Source organism: Quercus suber, unplaced genomic scaffold (assembly GCF_002906115.3).
Source record: "Quercus suber isolate HL8 unplaced genomic scaffold, Cork oak 2.0 scaffold_538, whole genome shotgun sequence".
NCBI lineage: Eukaryota > Viridiplantae > Streptophyta > Magnoliopsida > Fagales > Fagaceae > Quercus > Quercus suber.
Genome location: NW_027069986.1, coordinates 489891 through 505886, shown reverse-complemented (window position 1 = coordinate 505886; position 15996 = coordinate 489891). Strand labels below are relative to the sequence as shown.

General features: G+C 38.6%; 1 protein-coding gene across 1 annotated transcript; it reads right to left on the bottom strand.

The window, feature by feature from the left end:
* LOC112017633 (uncharacterized) lies at positions 1-15116 on the bottom strand. The gene is made up of 23 exons (XM_065764031.1): positions 12060-15116; positions 11845-11973; positions 11562-11753; positions 11417-11469; positions 10966-11281; positions 10491-10626; positions 10193-10402; positions 9907-10020; positions 9633-9648; positions 8456-8555; positions 8173-8364; positions 8028-8080; positions 7577-7892; positions 7100-7235; positions 6802-7011; positions 6516-6629; positions 3802-4004; positions 3465-3680; positions 3006-3284; positions 2741-2888; positions 2521-2654; positions 871-957; positions 1-794 (listed from the first exon to the last, which is right to left on the bottom strand). The coding sequence occupies exons 1-23, from the start codon at positions 14733-14735 to the stop codon at positions 708-710; spliced, it is 6117 nt and encodes a 2038-aa protein (XP_065620103.1). The 5' UTR covers positions 14736-15116; the 3' UTR covers positions 1-707.
* Positions 15117-15996: the final 880 nt, after the last annotated feature.

The window sequence follows — 15996 nt, the reverse complement described above, 5'->3', positions numbered from 1 at the left end:
TGAAGAAATGTGATTGTGTAAGCTGCATTATGAAGGCTCACACGGCCAAAATGTGATCTATACAAAAACTCTTTTAACTGGGGGGAAAGTATTTCATAAGAAAAAGGGAAAATATTTAGAAGAGATTTTGAATCTAATTAACTAAATTTACCCTGACAACTGGCTATATATGCTTCTGGCAACAACTGGCGCACTCGATTCAGTTGTAGTGTGATATGCTCCTCCACTGCATAAATCGCCATGTAATCTTTTTATGATGATACTGCTATTTCCCCCAACAAAAACATCTTATTAAAAAGATCCAAGAAAAGGAAAACTCCAGGGATTTAGATGTCCCTACTATGCTGAAGCAGTATTCTGAAGCAACAGAACCAAAAACTACACGCCGGGCTACCTCTAAGTCCTTAAGTTGAAATAAAAACCTCTTTAATACAATGATCTTTCCCTGGAAGGACCAGTTGCTCCAAAACCCCTGATGATTTGACATAACTCTTTGCTTCCTGTCACTACTCAATTTTATATCAAAACTTCTGAACATTTTCTATAACAAAACGGCACAGGTTTCGCCGTCTGAACCGCAGTGGTGTAAGCAGCAATGCATCAAAATATAAACAATGCCTCACCATATACAGCAGTTGAATGCCAAGCCACTTCCAACTCAACGCTCTCCATTGTGGCAACTAATGCGACAAGTTCCAACAAGAAAACTAGTTTACAGCCTCATAGAAAAGAACCTGCGGTTGCAAGTGCCCTCTTTCGCACATGGTAAGAACATCGGTCCAACCACCAATTACCTAATCATAAAATACAGATTGTAACACAAGGATGGGCAGAAGAGATGGCACAATTTACAGAAAGAAAGGAATTTACCTTGACAGTTTTATCATCATACATAGTCCACCATTTATGGTCATGACAATAGGCGAAGCAATGATAATGTTGCCCATAGTAGCAAACCTAAAAGTTACAGAAAACATGTCAGAGATTATAAAAAATAAAAAATAAAAATAAAAACAGTGCCCCATCAATAAGGTCCTACCAACCAACTTAAAATCATACATTAAAATACATGCAAAAATGAGGAAGCCACCTTAGATATACAATTAGACACAAGTCAAATTAACGGTTGCTCTGAAACTTTCTACAATTCATGGTTCCAGATACACAAATATGTGCGCAAAAAACAACAGATTTACATTTTTCTTTTGGAAGATGGGGGATACGTTAGGATGGTTGGCAGGAAGCTAGCTAGCATTATCGATAACAGAGGCTAGGCTTCATGTCAACCTCTACATCATTGTGTGATTGGTCTTGATGGAATCTGTACCTACAGAAGTAATTGATTTTATGTTTTTTTTTTAAAAAAAAATAAACTAATCCTGGTTTCACTCAAATAATCTGTCATCAATCAAACCCCCTCCCCGCCCCCCCTTTCTCTCACTTCCCCAAAACAGGAGTCATCTTTTTCAGGAACATGACAAGCCAAACTGAGCCATTTGTTTTGATGCAAAATATGTAAAATATTTCCCAAAATACATGTTCTCCATATTTTTCAACGTTTTGTGCTTACAGAAAAAGCCAGTCAACCCAATTTTCCTTGTTGAACAGAAAACCATGGTAAAGAATTTGTAGAATGTATCAAGGGATGAAATTCTAAATTGAATTTAAACTAGGAATTGAGGGCTCAAATTTTTGTCTATAAGTTCCACTTGTATAGACGTCATTTCCAATTCCCCCTTCGCCATCTCACCTGCTTGCTCACTATCTCCCTGTCATCTCAATCTAAGGTTTAAAAACCTATAATGGCACTCTAAAGTAACCACTCCAACCACTGCCTCACTGTCTAAGAAGACTTACCTCAGCTCACAAGCTTATCATAGACCTACAGAGGTGAAGCTGAATAAGAACCGGCCGGAAAACAAGAGTCCCGAAACATAGTGAAATTGAACAACGACACAATGTTGTCTTCATGGTCTCTAATTTGGTGGTTCATTCACACCTTGATCCCTTTTCTAAGGATCCAATTCCAAACCAGGCCGTTCCTACTTGCTCTTGCAAAATTTTAGTCTGGCGATCGGAGCTGAAGAATAGGCCTTTTTGTCAATACTCAGTTATCAATCTCATCTGCTGTCAGGGAAGGTGGGCCTCTTTCTCTCTCTCTCTCTCTCTGTAATGTAGATATTTCTCTCTTCTGCATGTCTTTGATCTTTCTTCCTCCCCCTCCTGGCTCTCAAGATCAGCCTAGTCAATGCTGATACCCAAGCACCACCACTAGAACAAAGAAGTACACTAAACCCACCTCTTCTCTCTCAAATCTTCTATCTCTCTAAAGATATTTTTGGTGCAAGGCAAACAGCCAAAATAATTTCCTCACTTCTAGCTAAACAATAGAAAATAGCCTATTTACCTTGAAAACATATTTCTCTAAACCTGTATATTCCTATTTTACAGCAAAGAAAAAAAAAAGATTTAATATATCTGTATCAAAAGAGCATTTGAGATTCATTCAAGTATGCATACCACTGAAACCAAGCTATGTGAGCTCTTTGGATCTAAGCCACGATAAAGTACACTGATATCTATCTCTGTACTTAGGGCTGCCAGTGTTGCTTTTATATCATCAACACTCTCACATGTATTCTGCCAACCTAGAACTGCAAGACCAAACATATCTATGTGATTCTGTGTTTCAACATAAAGCATTTTACCCAGGTGAAAATTTTCTTAACTCATAATTCACCTGTCGTGAAAACAAGTGGTGGAGTCGAGAGAATGTGATGGATGTAGTTGAGTTTCCCACACCCAGTAGCTTCTGGATCACAAGCTAACTGATGATTCATCTCTATGAGATTTAAAAGCTCATCAAAGGAACTTTCTGGACACATACCCTGAAAGGAGACATAGAAATCAGAAAACGTACTTAACAAAGAAAAATAGGTCCCTCAAACTATATCTCCTCCATTAGGAAAATAAGTAATTGTACAAAGAATCTTCCTATGAGATACCTTCATGGTTCGGAGGGCACTGGCATTAATATTATGAAAGAAGGAAGTATACTTTAAATGTCTGGACTCTAGACCACAACTGTAGCAATTCATTCGCTCAAAAATGTCCATTCCAAAAAGTGAATGCACTATACAGGAATTGTTTGCACAATCCCAAGACCCCTTGCAGTTGCTTTCCACTGATTCAGTATCAGAAACAATCGAACCACCAGTAGTAAATGATCGGTGAAGGCAGTCAAATATCACTGCCAGTACTTCAGAAGCATCATTCATCTGAGCCTGTCAGTTGCAGATGTTTTTTTTTTTTTTTATAAGCAGTCAGTTGCAGATATATTAGACATGCTTTACAAATAAAAACCATCACCATGTCTAAATTCATGATAATGAGCATGATGAAGATTAACTGAAGTAAAAATTAGCTAACAGCCAAAGCCTACAATCAAAACTCCATTAAACTACCTCCTGGAAGAAATTGCTTTCTGGATACAGTTTGCTCAGAGCTATTCTAAGTGAAGAAGGGGCCACTGCTTCTCTTCGCTTATCTGTTGATGCAATGCTCAGGGCAGCAAAGATTTCATACAATGCACAGACAACACAAGGATCACCCACATGAACATGCCCTGATTCTGCTTTCCTCAGAAACTCATCTTGAAATCGTCTTAAATGCCATAAGGACTGAATTCATGCCAAAGGGAAAGGGAAAAAACAACATTTCAGGCCAGAGAAAACACCATAAATGAAACAAAGAAATGAAACTGCATTGATAAAAATCATGAATTGGAAAATAACTCATTGCCTGTATGATAACGTTCAGAAAGCAATTGTACTCGCCCACTTCATTCTGCAGCCCTGTACCAAAAACATCTGCTCCGTTCACATTCTCCACCGTGCCTTCATTTGGTGAAACACCCAACTTATCTGCTTCTGGAGAAATCCTCTGTTGTGTTCTTAAACTTGAAACTAAGGGCGGTTTCTTATGTGCTTGAGCATGATATGTATCTGACAACAGCAGATATACAAGCTCAGAGAGTTGCAATTATTTCTAAATCAAAAAGAAGGGAAGCAGAACATTTTTTTTATAAGTGAATTTCATTGAATAAACAAAAGAGTGACATCCATGAACACAGAAGTGTACAACAGGTACACAGAAATTGAACATGAAAAGTACAATAATCAAGCAGATCACGCAATGTAGCAAAAGAAAATTAGCCCGATCCACTCAACCAAAGTCTTGAGAAATAAAAGCTTCACGTCATGAACTGATCTTTCATATCCCTCAAAAGTCCAATTGTTCCTCTCCCGCCAAATACCCCACATGAGAAAATGAGGGATCATGCTCCATATCGCAACATTGCTGCACCTGCTAAACTTGCCCTACCAACTAGCTTAAAGCTCCACAACACCTCTCAGCATAACCCAGTTAACCCCAAACAACAAAAAGATCATATTCCACAACTATCTAGCAACAGTGCAATGGAGTTGTAAATGATCAGTAGTTTCCCCATCCCACTAACACATGCGCAGCACTGGTCTAGCACAACCAATTGCTGCCTTCAAAGATTATTAGTAGTTACGATTTCTCCAAAGCTGCTGTCCAAAGGAAAAAAACTGACCTTTGTTGGCACCTTAGGATTCCACAGGCTCTTCCAAGGAACAGAAGGTTAAGTTGTCAAGTGTAACACTTTAACAGGACTTGACTTCAAAAACACTCCGTGAAGATGGATTCCAACAGAGGGTATACATTCCACCCTGTCTTATTGGCCCAGAATAGATCAAATCCATAAAAGAGACAACCAACTCTAGCTCTCAGTTTGTACCAGGCAAACAAAACAAACATCCCAATGGTAGCTTTCCTCTATAAAAGAAAAAGGTTCCTCCACTGAGGCATCCTTATCAAGTGCTATACCAAAAAGCTCTAAAAAAGTCTCCGGCAAAGGTAACCCCCCACACCTAGAGTCATGTCAAAACTTTATAGAAGAGCCAACCTGACTTAAAACTGACAAACTGGTTAAAGCCACCCCAACCCTTCCTGATATTCTTCCAGAGGTGAACCCCATGTGGACCCTAAACACTATTAGAACACCATCTCCCCAACCCCACATACTGCCATATTTATGGTCAACTACCCTTCACCACAAAGCATCCCTCACCCCAAGAAAACTACGTGCACAAGATGCCAGTAAATGCATCAATTATAGCCAAATCTGAAGCAATTTCGCAAGATTCAGTCAATCTAAACCAGCTGACCCAACGTTCAGATTGTCAAGCTGAATTAAAACTAAAATCAGCAAGAACAAATGAGATGGGGTAAATTTATCCAGGTGATGGGAAAACGCTTTTTGATGGGAAAGAAAATTTAAACAAGTTGAAAAACTATGACTTTCAGTTCTCACAACTTCAGTAGCAAGAGTCTTGTAACTCAATCGCATTACCTAGTCTCCTTAATGAGAAGAACCAGGGTTTGAATTCCCACTCCTCTACTTGTTGTAACAATTGAATTAAAAAAACAATAGAACAACTTCAGTTAATTTTAGCATAGTAACATAGTCTACAATACATTTTTTTGATAAGTAACATAGTCTACAATACATACACCTGCATGTATACAAATATACACAAATCTATAGGTGCATACAACAAATTAAAAAGTATGGTTCCTTCCCCTGACTCAGGTCAGGCCAAACCTACCCAATCAAGAAGTCAAGGCCAAACTATTTAACAATTTTTTTATTAAGGCCAAACTATTTAACATGCAATAAATTACTGATTCAAAAAAAACTATTTCACATTCAAGAAATGCGATTTGATTGATGAGTCAAACTATCATATTTTTTATTTTCTTTTTAACAAACGTGCACTCATGACACTTGCATTGGGTTGTATCAAGTGCTGTGCTCACACATGCAGACAGAAAGATTGTTTATCAACTCTATTTATATGAGCTAAATGATTTAACTGCTTTAAAGATTCCCAGAAATTATGCTGAATTTTTATTCTAATTGTGAGTAGAAGTGTACAAACTAACCCATGTGCATGTGACTTCAAAATTTTAACCTACCAAAATACCAAGGAAGTGAAATTCTCAAGAAAAGACATATTTTTTTATCAGCACAGTTTAGCGAAACAACTAATCAGTTAATAAGTGAAAACTTGCCAGGTTACAACTACCATGACTTTTTTTGGATAGCAGATAGCTAAGAATGATTTTTTATTAAAAGAAAAAAAAAATCATGTACATGGACACAAAGAAGCCTATAAAATTACAAGAATAATGAATTATATACAAAAGCAGGGACTCTATGAACAACACAATAAAACTACTATTCATAAACCCCACACACAGACCACTCATATAAGTAAGTAGTGAAGGTTGCTAACAACTGAACCCTGTACTTTCAACTCCCATGACTTGGCTTGTAGAGATCCCAATGCCTAGTTTAACCATATATAATTCAGTAAATTAACATAACAACAGGAAGGTTATATAGATAGATGATAGAAGAATTTTACCGAGGCTTTGGAGTACTGCTTTTTGAAGGTCAGCTTGGAACCTTTCCTCCTCTTCATCCTCTACATGCAATTGTCTCAATGTCTTTGTTCCATTTTCTAACAATAAAGGGCCACCTTGAAAACATAAAGAGACAATAATGTCATGTTAATTCTAAGTTCCCAGAAAATGGCCAAAAACATTAATGCTCCTCTACTGGAAAGCACCTTGAAGGTTAATAGAAGAAAACCAGTAACAATAAACAGCATAGTACTAAAGAAGAAATACTTGTAAAAGTGTAAGGCTTACCGCTGTCTGTACCGGGAGTGTCTTGAAATATATCTTGCTCTTTTAAGTGACCTTCAATATGTGGACTCCCAACGTCATTACTTTCCTTTTCAGATGACATGGTTTGACACTTTCCATTGACCAATTTAGAGGAACTCTTCTGCCGTTTACCTTTCCTTCCTGTCCGTCGATCAGATGGCAAAAAACCATCCTCTGAAATTCCTCCATTAGCTGACCCAGCAGATAAAATATATACAGTTAACACGTCTTCTAACAAAAATCAACCCAAGCTCATTTGAGAACCTTACTATTTACCAACCTTGTTTAGCCTTTGCATCATTTGCACCGCTCATCTTTTTGGCACCAGAAACATCAGATCTCATAGATAGAAGGGACCCATTTGGAAGCATATTTTCTAGATTGTTTGGGAGTCCATCTTTCTCCACCGAGTGATCCTGAAAAGGTACAAGTTCATTAAAATTTTACTCAATATCTCAAAAAAGGAGTTCCTCTAAATTAAACAGCATGGCATCTGTTGTCAGTTGTCAAATTATGTCCAGCATCCCCTTTTTTTTTTTTAATAGTAAGTCACAAAGGCACCCAGTGGGTCTTGAACCGATGACCTCACCCTCCATACCATAAGGAAGTGCCAGTTGAGCTATAGCTCATTGGCATATTATGTCCAGTATTCAATTCAACAGTCCAATTTTAAAGTGAAATGGAACTTGAGAAGAATAAGCACAAACTTCTATCGAACTAAAATCAAACAATAGACACTGAAACAAGAAATTTTTACCTGTGTACAAGGTTTCAGCTTCTCATGTACATCTTGATCATCAGCACCAGCCTTCAAGTAAACATCATGCAATCCTTCTGCGACCTTCTCTGTATATGCTCGAGTAGATTTCTTTTGTTGCTCAGCAAGTTGCTTCTGTTTAGCCTCATTCTCTATCCGTCTTTGATACTCCAAGGTTTCTTCAAGCTTTCTTTCCTCCTCCTCAAGCTCAAATTTAAGTCTAAATTCTTCTTCCTGTTGCATTAAGTCATGACCATTGGCAGAAACAACACTCTCAGAATCTTGATGATCGCCATCAGATGCAACTGGAAAGGAACTGCAGCACAAGACAAATCAAGCATTATTAGAAACAGAAACAGACTAGACCCGTATAAGCTTTCATAATTAAATCACAGCATGTTTCAGAAAGAGACGCATAGGCATCCATATTTAGAGTAATAAACAGACATACACTGGCTCTTCGGTCTCAAGATGAAGCATGTGCTGCTCAAGACCACCGGTAGCCTACCCAAAAAAAAAAAAATCATCAAATATTTTATAAATAGATTAACTAGCACTGCAGTGAAAGAAACAAAAACAGACTGCAAAATGTAAACCTTGGAATCTTTGGATTTCCTGTACTCCTTGTTCTTTCTCTTATCCTTTGTCTTCTCATGTGTATGCCTGGAATTATCGCTTCCTCCTCTTACACTCTTTTTAGAATCAAGTGCAAGCTCCGCTAAAAATGCTTCTCTTGCAGCATCAGATTTCTCTGTGGCATCTTTCTCAGCCAAATCCTCTAAGTGTGCCTGAAAGAGAAAGTAGAAGAAGAATATAAAAAATTTAGTCCATAAAAATGAAGAGAAACATGACACAAGTTTCCATGAGTTCAATACAAACCCTCAGGTATGACTTCACTAGAGGCAACAATATTGACCGATAATCATGGGCAGAAACAGGCTCAAGCTTGAGTTCCAACTGCTGCATCCCGGTAACATTTCTGTGCACAAGATGCCAGTAAATGCATCAATTATAGCCAAATCTGAAGCAATTTCGCAAGATTCAGTCAATCTAAACCAGCTGACCCAACGTTCAGATTGTCAAGCTGAATTAAAACTAAAATCAGCAAGAACAAATGAGACGGGGTAAATTTATCCAGGTGATGGGAAAACGCTTTTTGATGGGAAAGAAAATTTAAACAAGTTGAAAAACTATGACTTTCAGTTCTCACAACTTCAGTAGCAAGAGTCTTGTAACTCAATCGCATTACCTAGTCTCCTTTATGAGAAGAACCAGGGTTTGAATTCCCACTCCTCTACTTGTTGTAACAATTGAATTAAAAAAAACAATAGAACAACTTCAGTTAATTTTAGCATAGTAACATAGTCTACAATACATTTTTTTGATAAGTAACATAGTCTACAATACATACACCTGCATGTATACAAATATACACAAATCTATAGGTGCATACAACAAATTAAAAAGTATGGTTCCTTCCCCTGACTCAGGTCAGGCCAAACCTACCCAGTCAAGAAGTCAAGGCCAAACTATTTAACAATTTTTTTTATTAAGGCCAAACTATTTAACATACAATAAATTACTGATTCAAAAAAAACTATTTCACATTCAAGAAATGCGATTTGATTGATGAGTCAAACTATCATATTTTTTATTTTCTTTTTAACAAACGTGCACTCATGACACTTGCATTGGGTTGTATCAAGTGCTGTGCTCACACATGCAGACAGAAAGATTGTTTATCAACTCTATTTCTTTGAGCTAAATGATTTAACTGCTTTAAAGATTCCCAGAAATTATGCTGAATTTTTATTCTAATTGTGAGTAGAAGTGTACAAACTAACCCATGTGCATGTGACTTCAAAATTTTAACCTACCAAAATACCAAGGAAGTAAAATTCTCAAGAAAAGACATTTTTTTTTATCAGCACAGTTTAGCGAAACAACTAATCAGTTAATAAGTGAAAACTTGCCAGGTTACAACTACCATGACTTTTTTTGGATAGCAGATAGTTAAGAATGATTTTTTATTAAAAGAAAAAAAAAAATCATGTACATGGACACAAAGAAGCCTATAAAATTACAAGAATAATGAATTATATACAAAAGCAGGGACTCTATGAACAACACAATAAAACTACTATTCATAAACCCCACACACAGACCACTCATATAAGTAAGTAGTGAAGGTTGCTAACAACTGAACCCTGTACTTTCAACTCCCATGACTTGGCTTGTAGAGATCCCAATGCCTAGTTTAACTATATATAATTCAGTAAATTAACATAACAACAGGAAGGTTATATAGATAGATGATAGAAGAATTTTACCGAGGCTTTGGAGTACTGCTTTTTGAAGGTCAGCTTGGAACCTTTCCTCCTCTTCATCCTCTACATGCAATTGTCTCAATGTCTTTGTTCCATTTTCTAATAATAAAGGGCCACCTTGAAAACATAAAGAGACAATAATGTCATGTCAATTCTAAGTTCCCAGAAAATGGCCAAAAACATTAATGCTCGTCTACTGGAAAGCACCTTGAAGGTTAATAGAAGAAAACCAGTAACAACAAACAGCATAGTACTAAAGAAGAAATACTTGTAAAAGTGTAAGGCTTACCGCTGTCTGTACCGGGAGTGTCTTGAAATATATCTTGCTCTTTTAAGTGACCTTCAATATGTGGACTCACAACGTCATTACTTTCCTTTTCAGATGATATGGTTTGACACTTTCCGTTGACCAATTTAGAGGAACTCTTCTGCCGTTTACCTTTCCTTCCTGTCCGTCGATCAGATGGCAAAAAACCATCCTCTGAAATTCCTCCATTAGCTGACCCAGCAGATAAAATATATACAGTTAACACATCTTCTAACAAAAATCAACCCAAGCTCATTTGAGAACCTTACTATTTACCAACCTTGTTTAGCCTTTGCATCATTTGCACCACTCATCTTTTTGGCACCAGAAACATCAGATCTCATAGATAGAAGGGACCCATTTGGAAGCATATTTTCTAGATTGTTCGGGAGTCCATCTTTCTCCACCGAGTGATCCTGAAAAGGTAAAAGTTCATTAAAATTTTACTCAATATCTCAAAAAAGGAGTTCCTCTAAATTAAACAGCATGGCATCTGTTGTCAGTTGTCAGATTATGTCCAGCATCCCCTTTTTTTTTTAATAGTAAGTCACAAAGGCACCCAGTGGGCCTTGAACCGATGACCTTACGCTCCATACCATAAGGAAGTGCCAGTTGAGCTATAGCTCATTGGCATATTATGTCCAGTATTCAATTCAACAGTCCAATTTTAAAGTGAAATGGAACTTGAGAAGAATAAGCACAAACTTCTATCGAACTAAAATCAAACAATAGACACTGAAACAAGAAATTTTTACCTGTGTACAAGGTTTCAGCTTCTCATGTACATCTTGATCATCAGCACCAGCCTTCAAGTAAACATCATGCAATCCTTCTGCAACCTTCTCTGTATATGCTCGAGTAGATTTCTTTTGTTGCTCAGCAAGTTGCTTCTGTTTAGCCTCATTCTCTATCCGTCTTTGATACTCCAAGGTTTCTTCAAGCTTTCTTTCCTCCTCCTCAAGCTCAAATTTAAGTCTAAATTCTTCTTCCTGTTGCATAAAGTCATGACCATTGGCAGAAACAACACTCTCAGAATCTTGATGATCGCCATCAGATGCAACTGGAAAGGAACTGCAGCACAAGACAAATCAAGCATTATTAGAAACAGAAACAGACTAGACCCGTATAAGCTTTCATAATTAAATCACAGCATGTTTCAGAAAGAGACGCATAGGCATCCATATTTAGAGTAATAAACAGACATACACTGGCTCTTCAGTCTCAAGATGAAGCATGTGCTGCTCAAGACCACCGGTAGCCTACCCAAAAAAAAAAAAATCATCAAATATTTTATAAATAGATTAACTAGCACTGCAGTGAAAGAAACAAAAACAGACTGCAAAATGTAAACCTTGGAATCTTTGGATTTCCTGTACTCCTTGTTCTTTCTCTTATCCTTTGTCTTCTCATGTGTATGCCTGGAATTATCGCTTCCTCCTCTTACACTCTTTTTAGAATCAAGTGCAAGCTCCGCTAAAAATGCTTCTCTTGCAGCATCAGATTTCTCTGTGGCATCTTTCTCAGCCAAATCCTCTAAGTGTGCCTGAAAGAGAAAGTAGAAGAAGAATATAAAAAATTTAGTCCATAAAAATGAAGAGAAACATGACACAAGTTTCCATGAGTTCAATACAAACCCTCAGGTATGACTTCACTAGAGGCAACAATATTGACCGATAATCATGGGCAGAAACAGGCTCAAGCTTGAGTTCCAACTGCTGCATCCCGGTAACATTTCGCATGATTCGTGCATCAATTTTGCTGAGCTGCATTACAAAACAAGTGAGTTAAAATAGCAAGGATCAATGTCTATATCTTTATCAAAGAGTGCATCTATAACAAAGAAACTAACCTCTATGGATAACTGTTCTTTCTGTCTCTGAATTGCAACTTCTATAAAAGTGTCCACCGGATGCAAATAGTCCTTCGCTCTCCAATCATCATCTTCACCAGATTCCAAGTCACATAACTGGGAATTCACACCACCATAAGTTTCTTCATACCCGAATTGATTAACATTTAGAGCTTCTGCTTCTTTTAAAACATTTGATATGGCATCTATTTCAAACCTAATGTTGGGGAACATCACATCATTCTCACTCTCAAGCAGCTCTTTCTGCTTCCTCAGGACAGACTCGTAGCTTCTATGTACAAATTCTGTGACATTCTCCCTCTTCTTACCTTCTACAAGACACAGCTCCTCCACTGCCTGCAACGCTTCCTCATACCTTATATGCTCACATTTTCTCTCACAAAGACTCTGTAGTTGGAAGAACTCCTTCTCAAGCATCTGCAGGATTTCCATTCCTCCTTGTATTTTATCTTCTTTTGTACGCATCCACGAAGCCAACTGTTCCCCACTCGTAGGACCTGCAAATATCCAGGATAGCATAGCATCGGCATCAGCAAGAGCCCCATTTGCAGTGCCAGCAGCAGCCACATTATCTATTGCAGCACCATGACCAGTGCCAGGAGCACATTCAATTGGCAGTAAACTTTCATCCAGAAGGAGACATGATGCATCTTCGCTGAGAACAATCTTCTCCTTAATCTCATGAACTTGGGGCCCACTGTTCGCATCATCCATTGGACTACTACTCTTCTCGGAATATCTACCTAAACCACAAGCAGTTGATAGTTCCTGCAAGAATTTAAGGATTTTCTTGAGCTGGGAAGCTCCAAGAAAGCAGATACACATAGGCGATTGTTCCACACGAAGTTTCAAAAGCTGCGAGCCAGAAGCAAGACCATGTAGCTCATCCATTGTAAATTGTATCACCTTAGTAAGATGAGTTGCAGCAAGATATTTGTGTCGAATAAGAACCTCAAATTCGGCATGAATTCTTTTGAGAAGCTTTCCACGCTCAGTGTCATCAGATATTGGCCAACTACCAGCAAGGGAATTTGTCACAGATCCATGGTCCTCATCACATTCTCTACACTCAATGTTGGTAATTTTATCATAGCTATTGCTCTTTAAAGCAACATTATTGCAACTATCCCCAAAACTTCCTTTCTCAGGAGAAGAATCCCAAGCATCCTTAAAGTATTCATCACTGTCCTCCATATGATTCCCTGAATAGAAATCCTCAGCAAACTCAGAATCATTGTTCTTTCTTTCATTTCCAAGCAGCCCAACCGCAGCCGAGACATCCAACGGCTTCCAAGGACAATTAAGAAGCATCTCATTCCATTCATTATCGACATTCTGAGGCAAAACCTCCTGCATTTTGGGCAAGAGGTTTCCCATGTGCTCCTGCACAACATGCTGCATATGAGACTCCGAATCAGCAAACTTCTCGCTACACCGGCAACAAACCCAGAACTTCCACGCCTTGCTAGCCTCAGCAAACGACAATGCCTCCGCCAACACCTCCTTCGCCAAACCATCCTTGGACAACCCGAAATGCGACTTGATATCAGAAACTCTAATCCTAAGCAGCTCTTTCTTCCTATCAAAACTCATCGAATTCCAATACGACCGAACCCAATCCCTCCTCTCAGCCCTCGACCCGTTTTTCCTCACATTCCCATTCTTCCTCCTCTGCCCCAAACCCGACCCGGACGTAGAATCCAATCCCCTATCATCCCTTCCACCCTCATTCTCCAATTGGGGCGACTCCGACTTCTGCTGCAGCAGCCTTGCGGCAGCCACCCTCACTTCAATCTCTTTCCTCCTCTCCTCCGGCGTCTTAGTCGCCTTCTTGATCTCATTCGGCCTTCGAGATGGAACCAATCTTAGCTCCATTGGGTCCTCCGTAACCCTCCTTATTGGAATGAACCGAATATTTTTGTCGTCCCCATTCCCCAAATTCTTCATCCAATTCGACAGAGTCGAAATGTTCGACTTCTGAATCAACTGCTTAAGCTCGTTCTGGACGTGCTCAATTCTCTCCTTGGCGGTCAGTATCTTCTGCTGGCTCTCGTCTTGCAGGCTCTCCTTCGCGGGATCGATCGGATTCACGATCCGTAGCGCCCTATCGCACTCCTGCGCCACCTCTTCGTACTCCTTCCCGTCGTTCGCCGCCTCGTAGAGCAAATTCGCGTAGAAGTGCGAGAACTCGATCGAATTCGGCGACAGCTCCACCGCCCTCCGCGCCGATTCCACCGCATTCTTCAAATGCCGCTGCTTCGCGTTCTGGTCGTCGATTATCGAAGCCACCTTCACGCAAACCGTGCCTTGAACCCGATGAATCAGCGCCGAGTGGCAAGAGCCCTCGTGCCGAGCGCACGACTCCTTCATCAGCCGCAGTGCCTTGTTGTGGTTCCCTCGCCGGAGCGCCGTTAGGGCTTTCTCGCACTCGAGCTTTATCGCCGAGTAAGACGAACCGTCCGATTCAACCAACGACGCCGCGGCAGAAGACTCGATCATCGCCGTATTCGGCTCCGGTTCGTGCTCCGCCACATCCACCACAGCGTCGGAATCGGAGGCGCTGGATGTCAAACCCCCCGCCGTCGCCGCCGCCGACGACGACGACAACGATTGCTTGAAGCGAGGAGCAGCGTTTCGCTTCTTGTTATGCCCCATGGATTGAGTTCACAGAAATTCGATTCACATGCATATATGTATGTATGTGTGTGCGCGTGTGTGTATATATATAGAATCTATATCTATATGTATGTATGTATGTATATGTGTATATAGAGAGAGAAATGTGAGGGGTAGAGTTGGAATTTTATGAGGTGACTGTGACGGTGACGGTGACGGAAGTAGATCGGCGGTGAAACCTAGAAATGAGAGAGTCAGAGAGACAGTGGTGGTGTCTGTGTGTGACAGACGGGGTACCAACACCAACCCACGGGGAAGGGTAAGGTGTTTTTTTTTTTTTTTTTGAAGAAAGGGATGAGGAAGGTTGGATTGGGAAAATTAAAAAAATAAAATAAGAAGACGAGAGAGAGAGGAAAGATAGAGAGGGAAGTTTCTGAGGGATTAAGTATTATGATTATATATAATGTGGGAGTTTGATTAACCCAACAAACAAACAAACAAAAAAATTATAAAAATTTTTTTAACTTTTTTTTATTTATACTCATTAGTTATTAAGATAGTTTAGTGCAGATTAAACTTGTTAGCAATACTTTACTTCTAAATTTCATTAACATATATTTTAAGATTTGAGCTAATGACAACTAGGTCTAAATCTTTTCAAAACTAAAAAATTATTCTTTAAAGCCAGCTTATTCCTTAAAATAGTTGAAAAAAAAAAATAACAAACTGGCTTAGAAATGTTTTGGACGAAATTGGTCAATTTTGAAAAATATAAGATCTGGTTGGCATTATAGCCCAAACCTTGGATTACGTTAAGGAGTTTAAAATTTTTCTACTATGAAAATAGTTTAATATAAATTAAATTATATTATTAAATTTTTTTTTTTGATACGAATATTATCAATATTTTATTCTACCTAAAATTCTACTACAAAATGCCAACACCAACCCACGGGAAAGTAGGGTTAGATGAAGGAAAGTAACTAAAAAGACACAGAGAGAAAGAGATGGGGACATAAAGGGATTAAGGAATGGGATTATCATTTTCTATGTGGGGGTGTGATTAACCCCAACTAACAAAAAATATAACTATATGTATTATTATTTACTTTTTAATTTCTATGTTTCTTTCTTTTTTTTACCTTTTTGTGTTTCATGTAAAAAATGGTAATGTAATGATGATTACCATAAATAATGCAACTAGGAAATCAAAGTTGACCTTGTTTAAGCCATGCTTAGTGAAAGGTACTAATTATTGCTAATAAGTTTCTAGATAGAGTTAATATCTTGTCAAATAAAA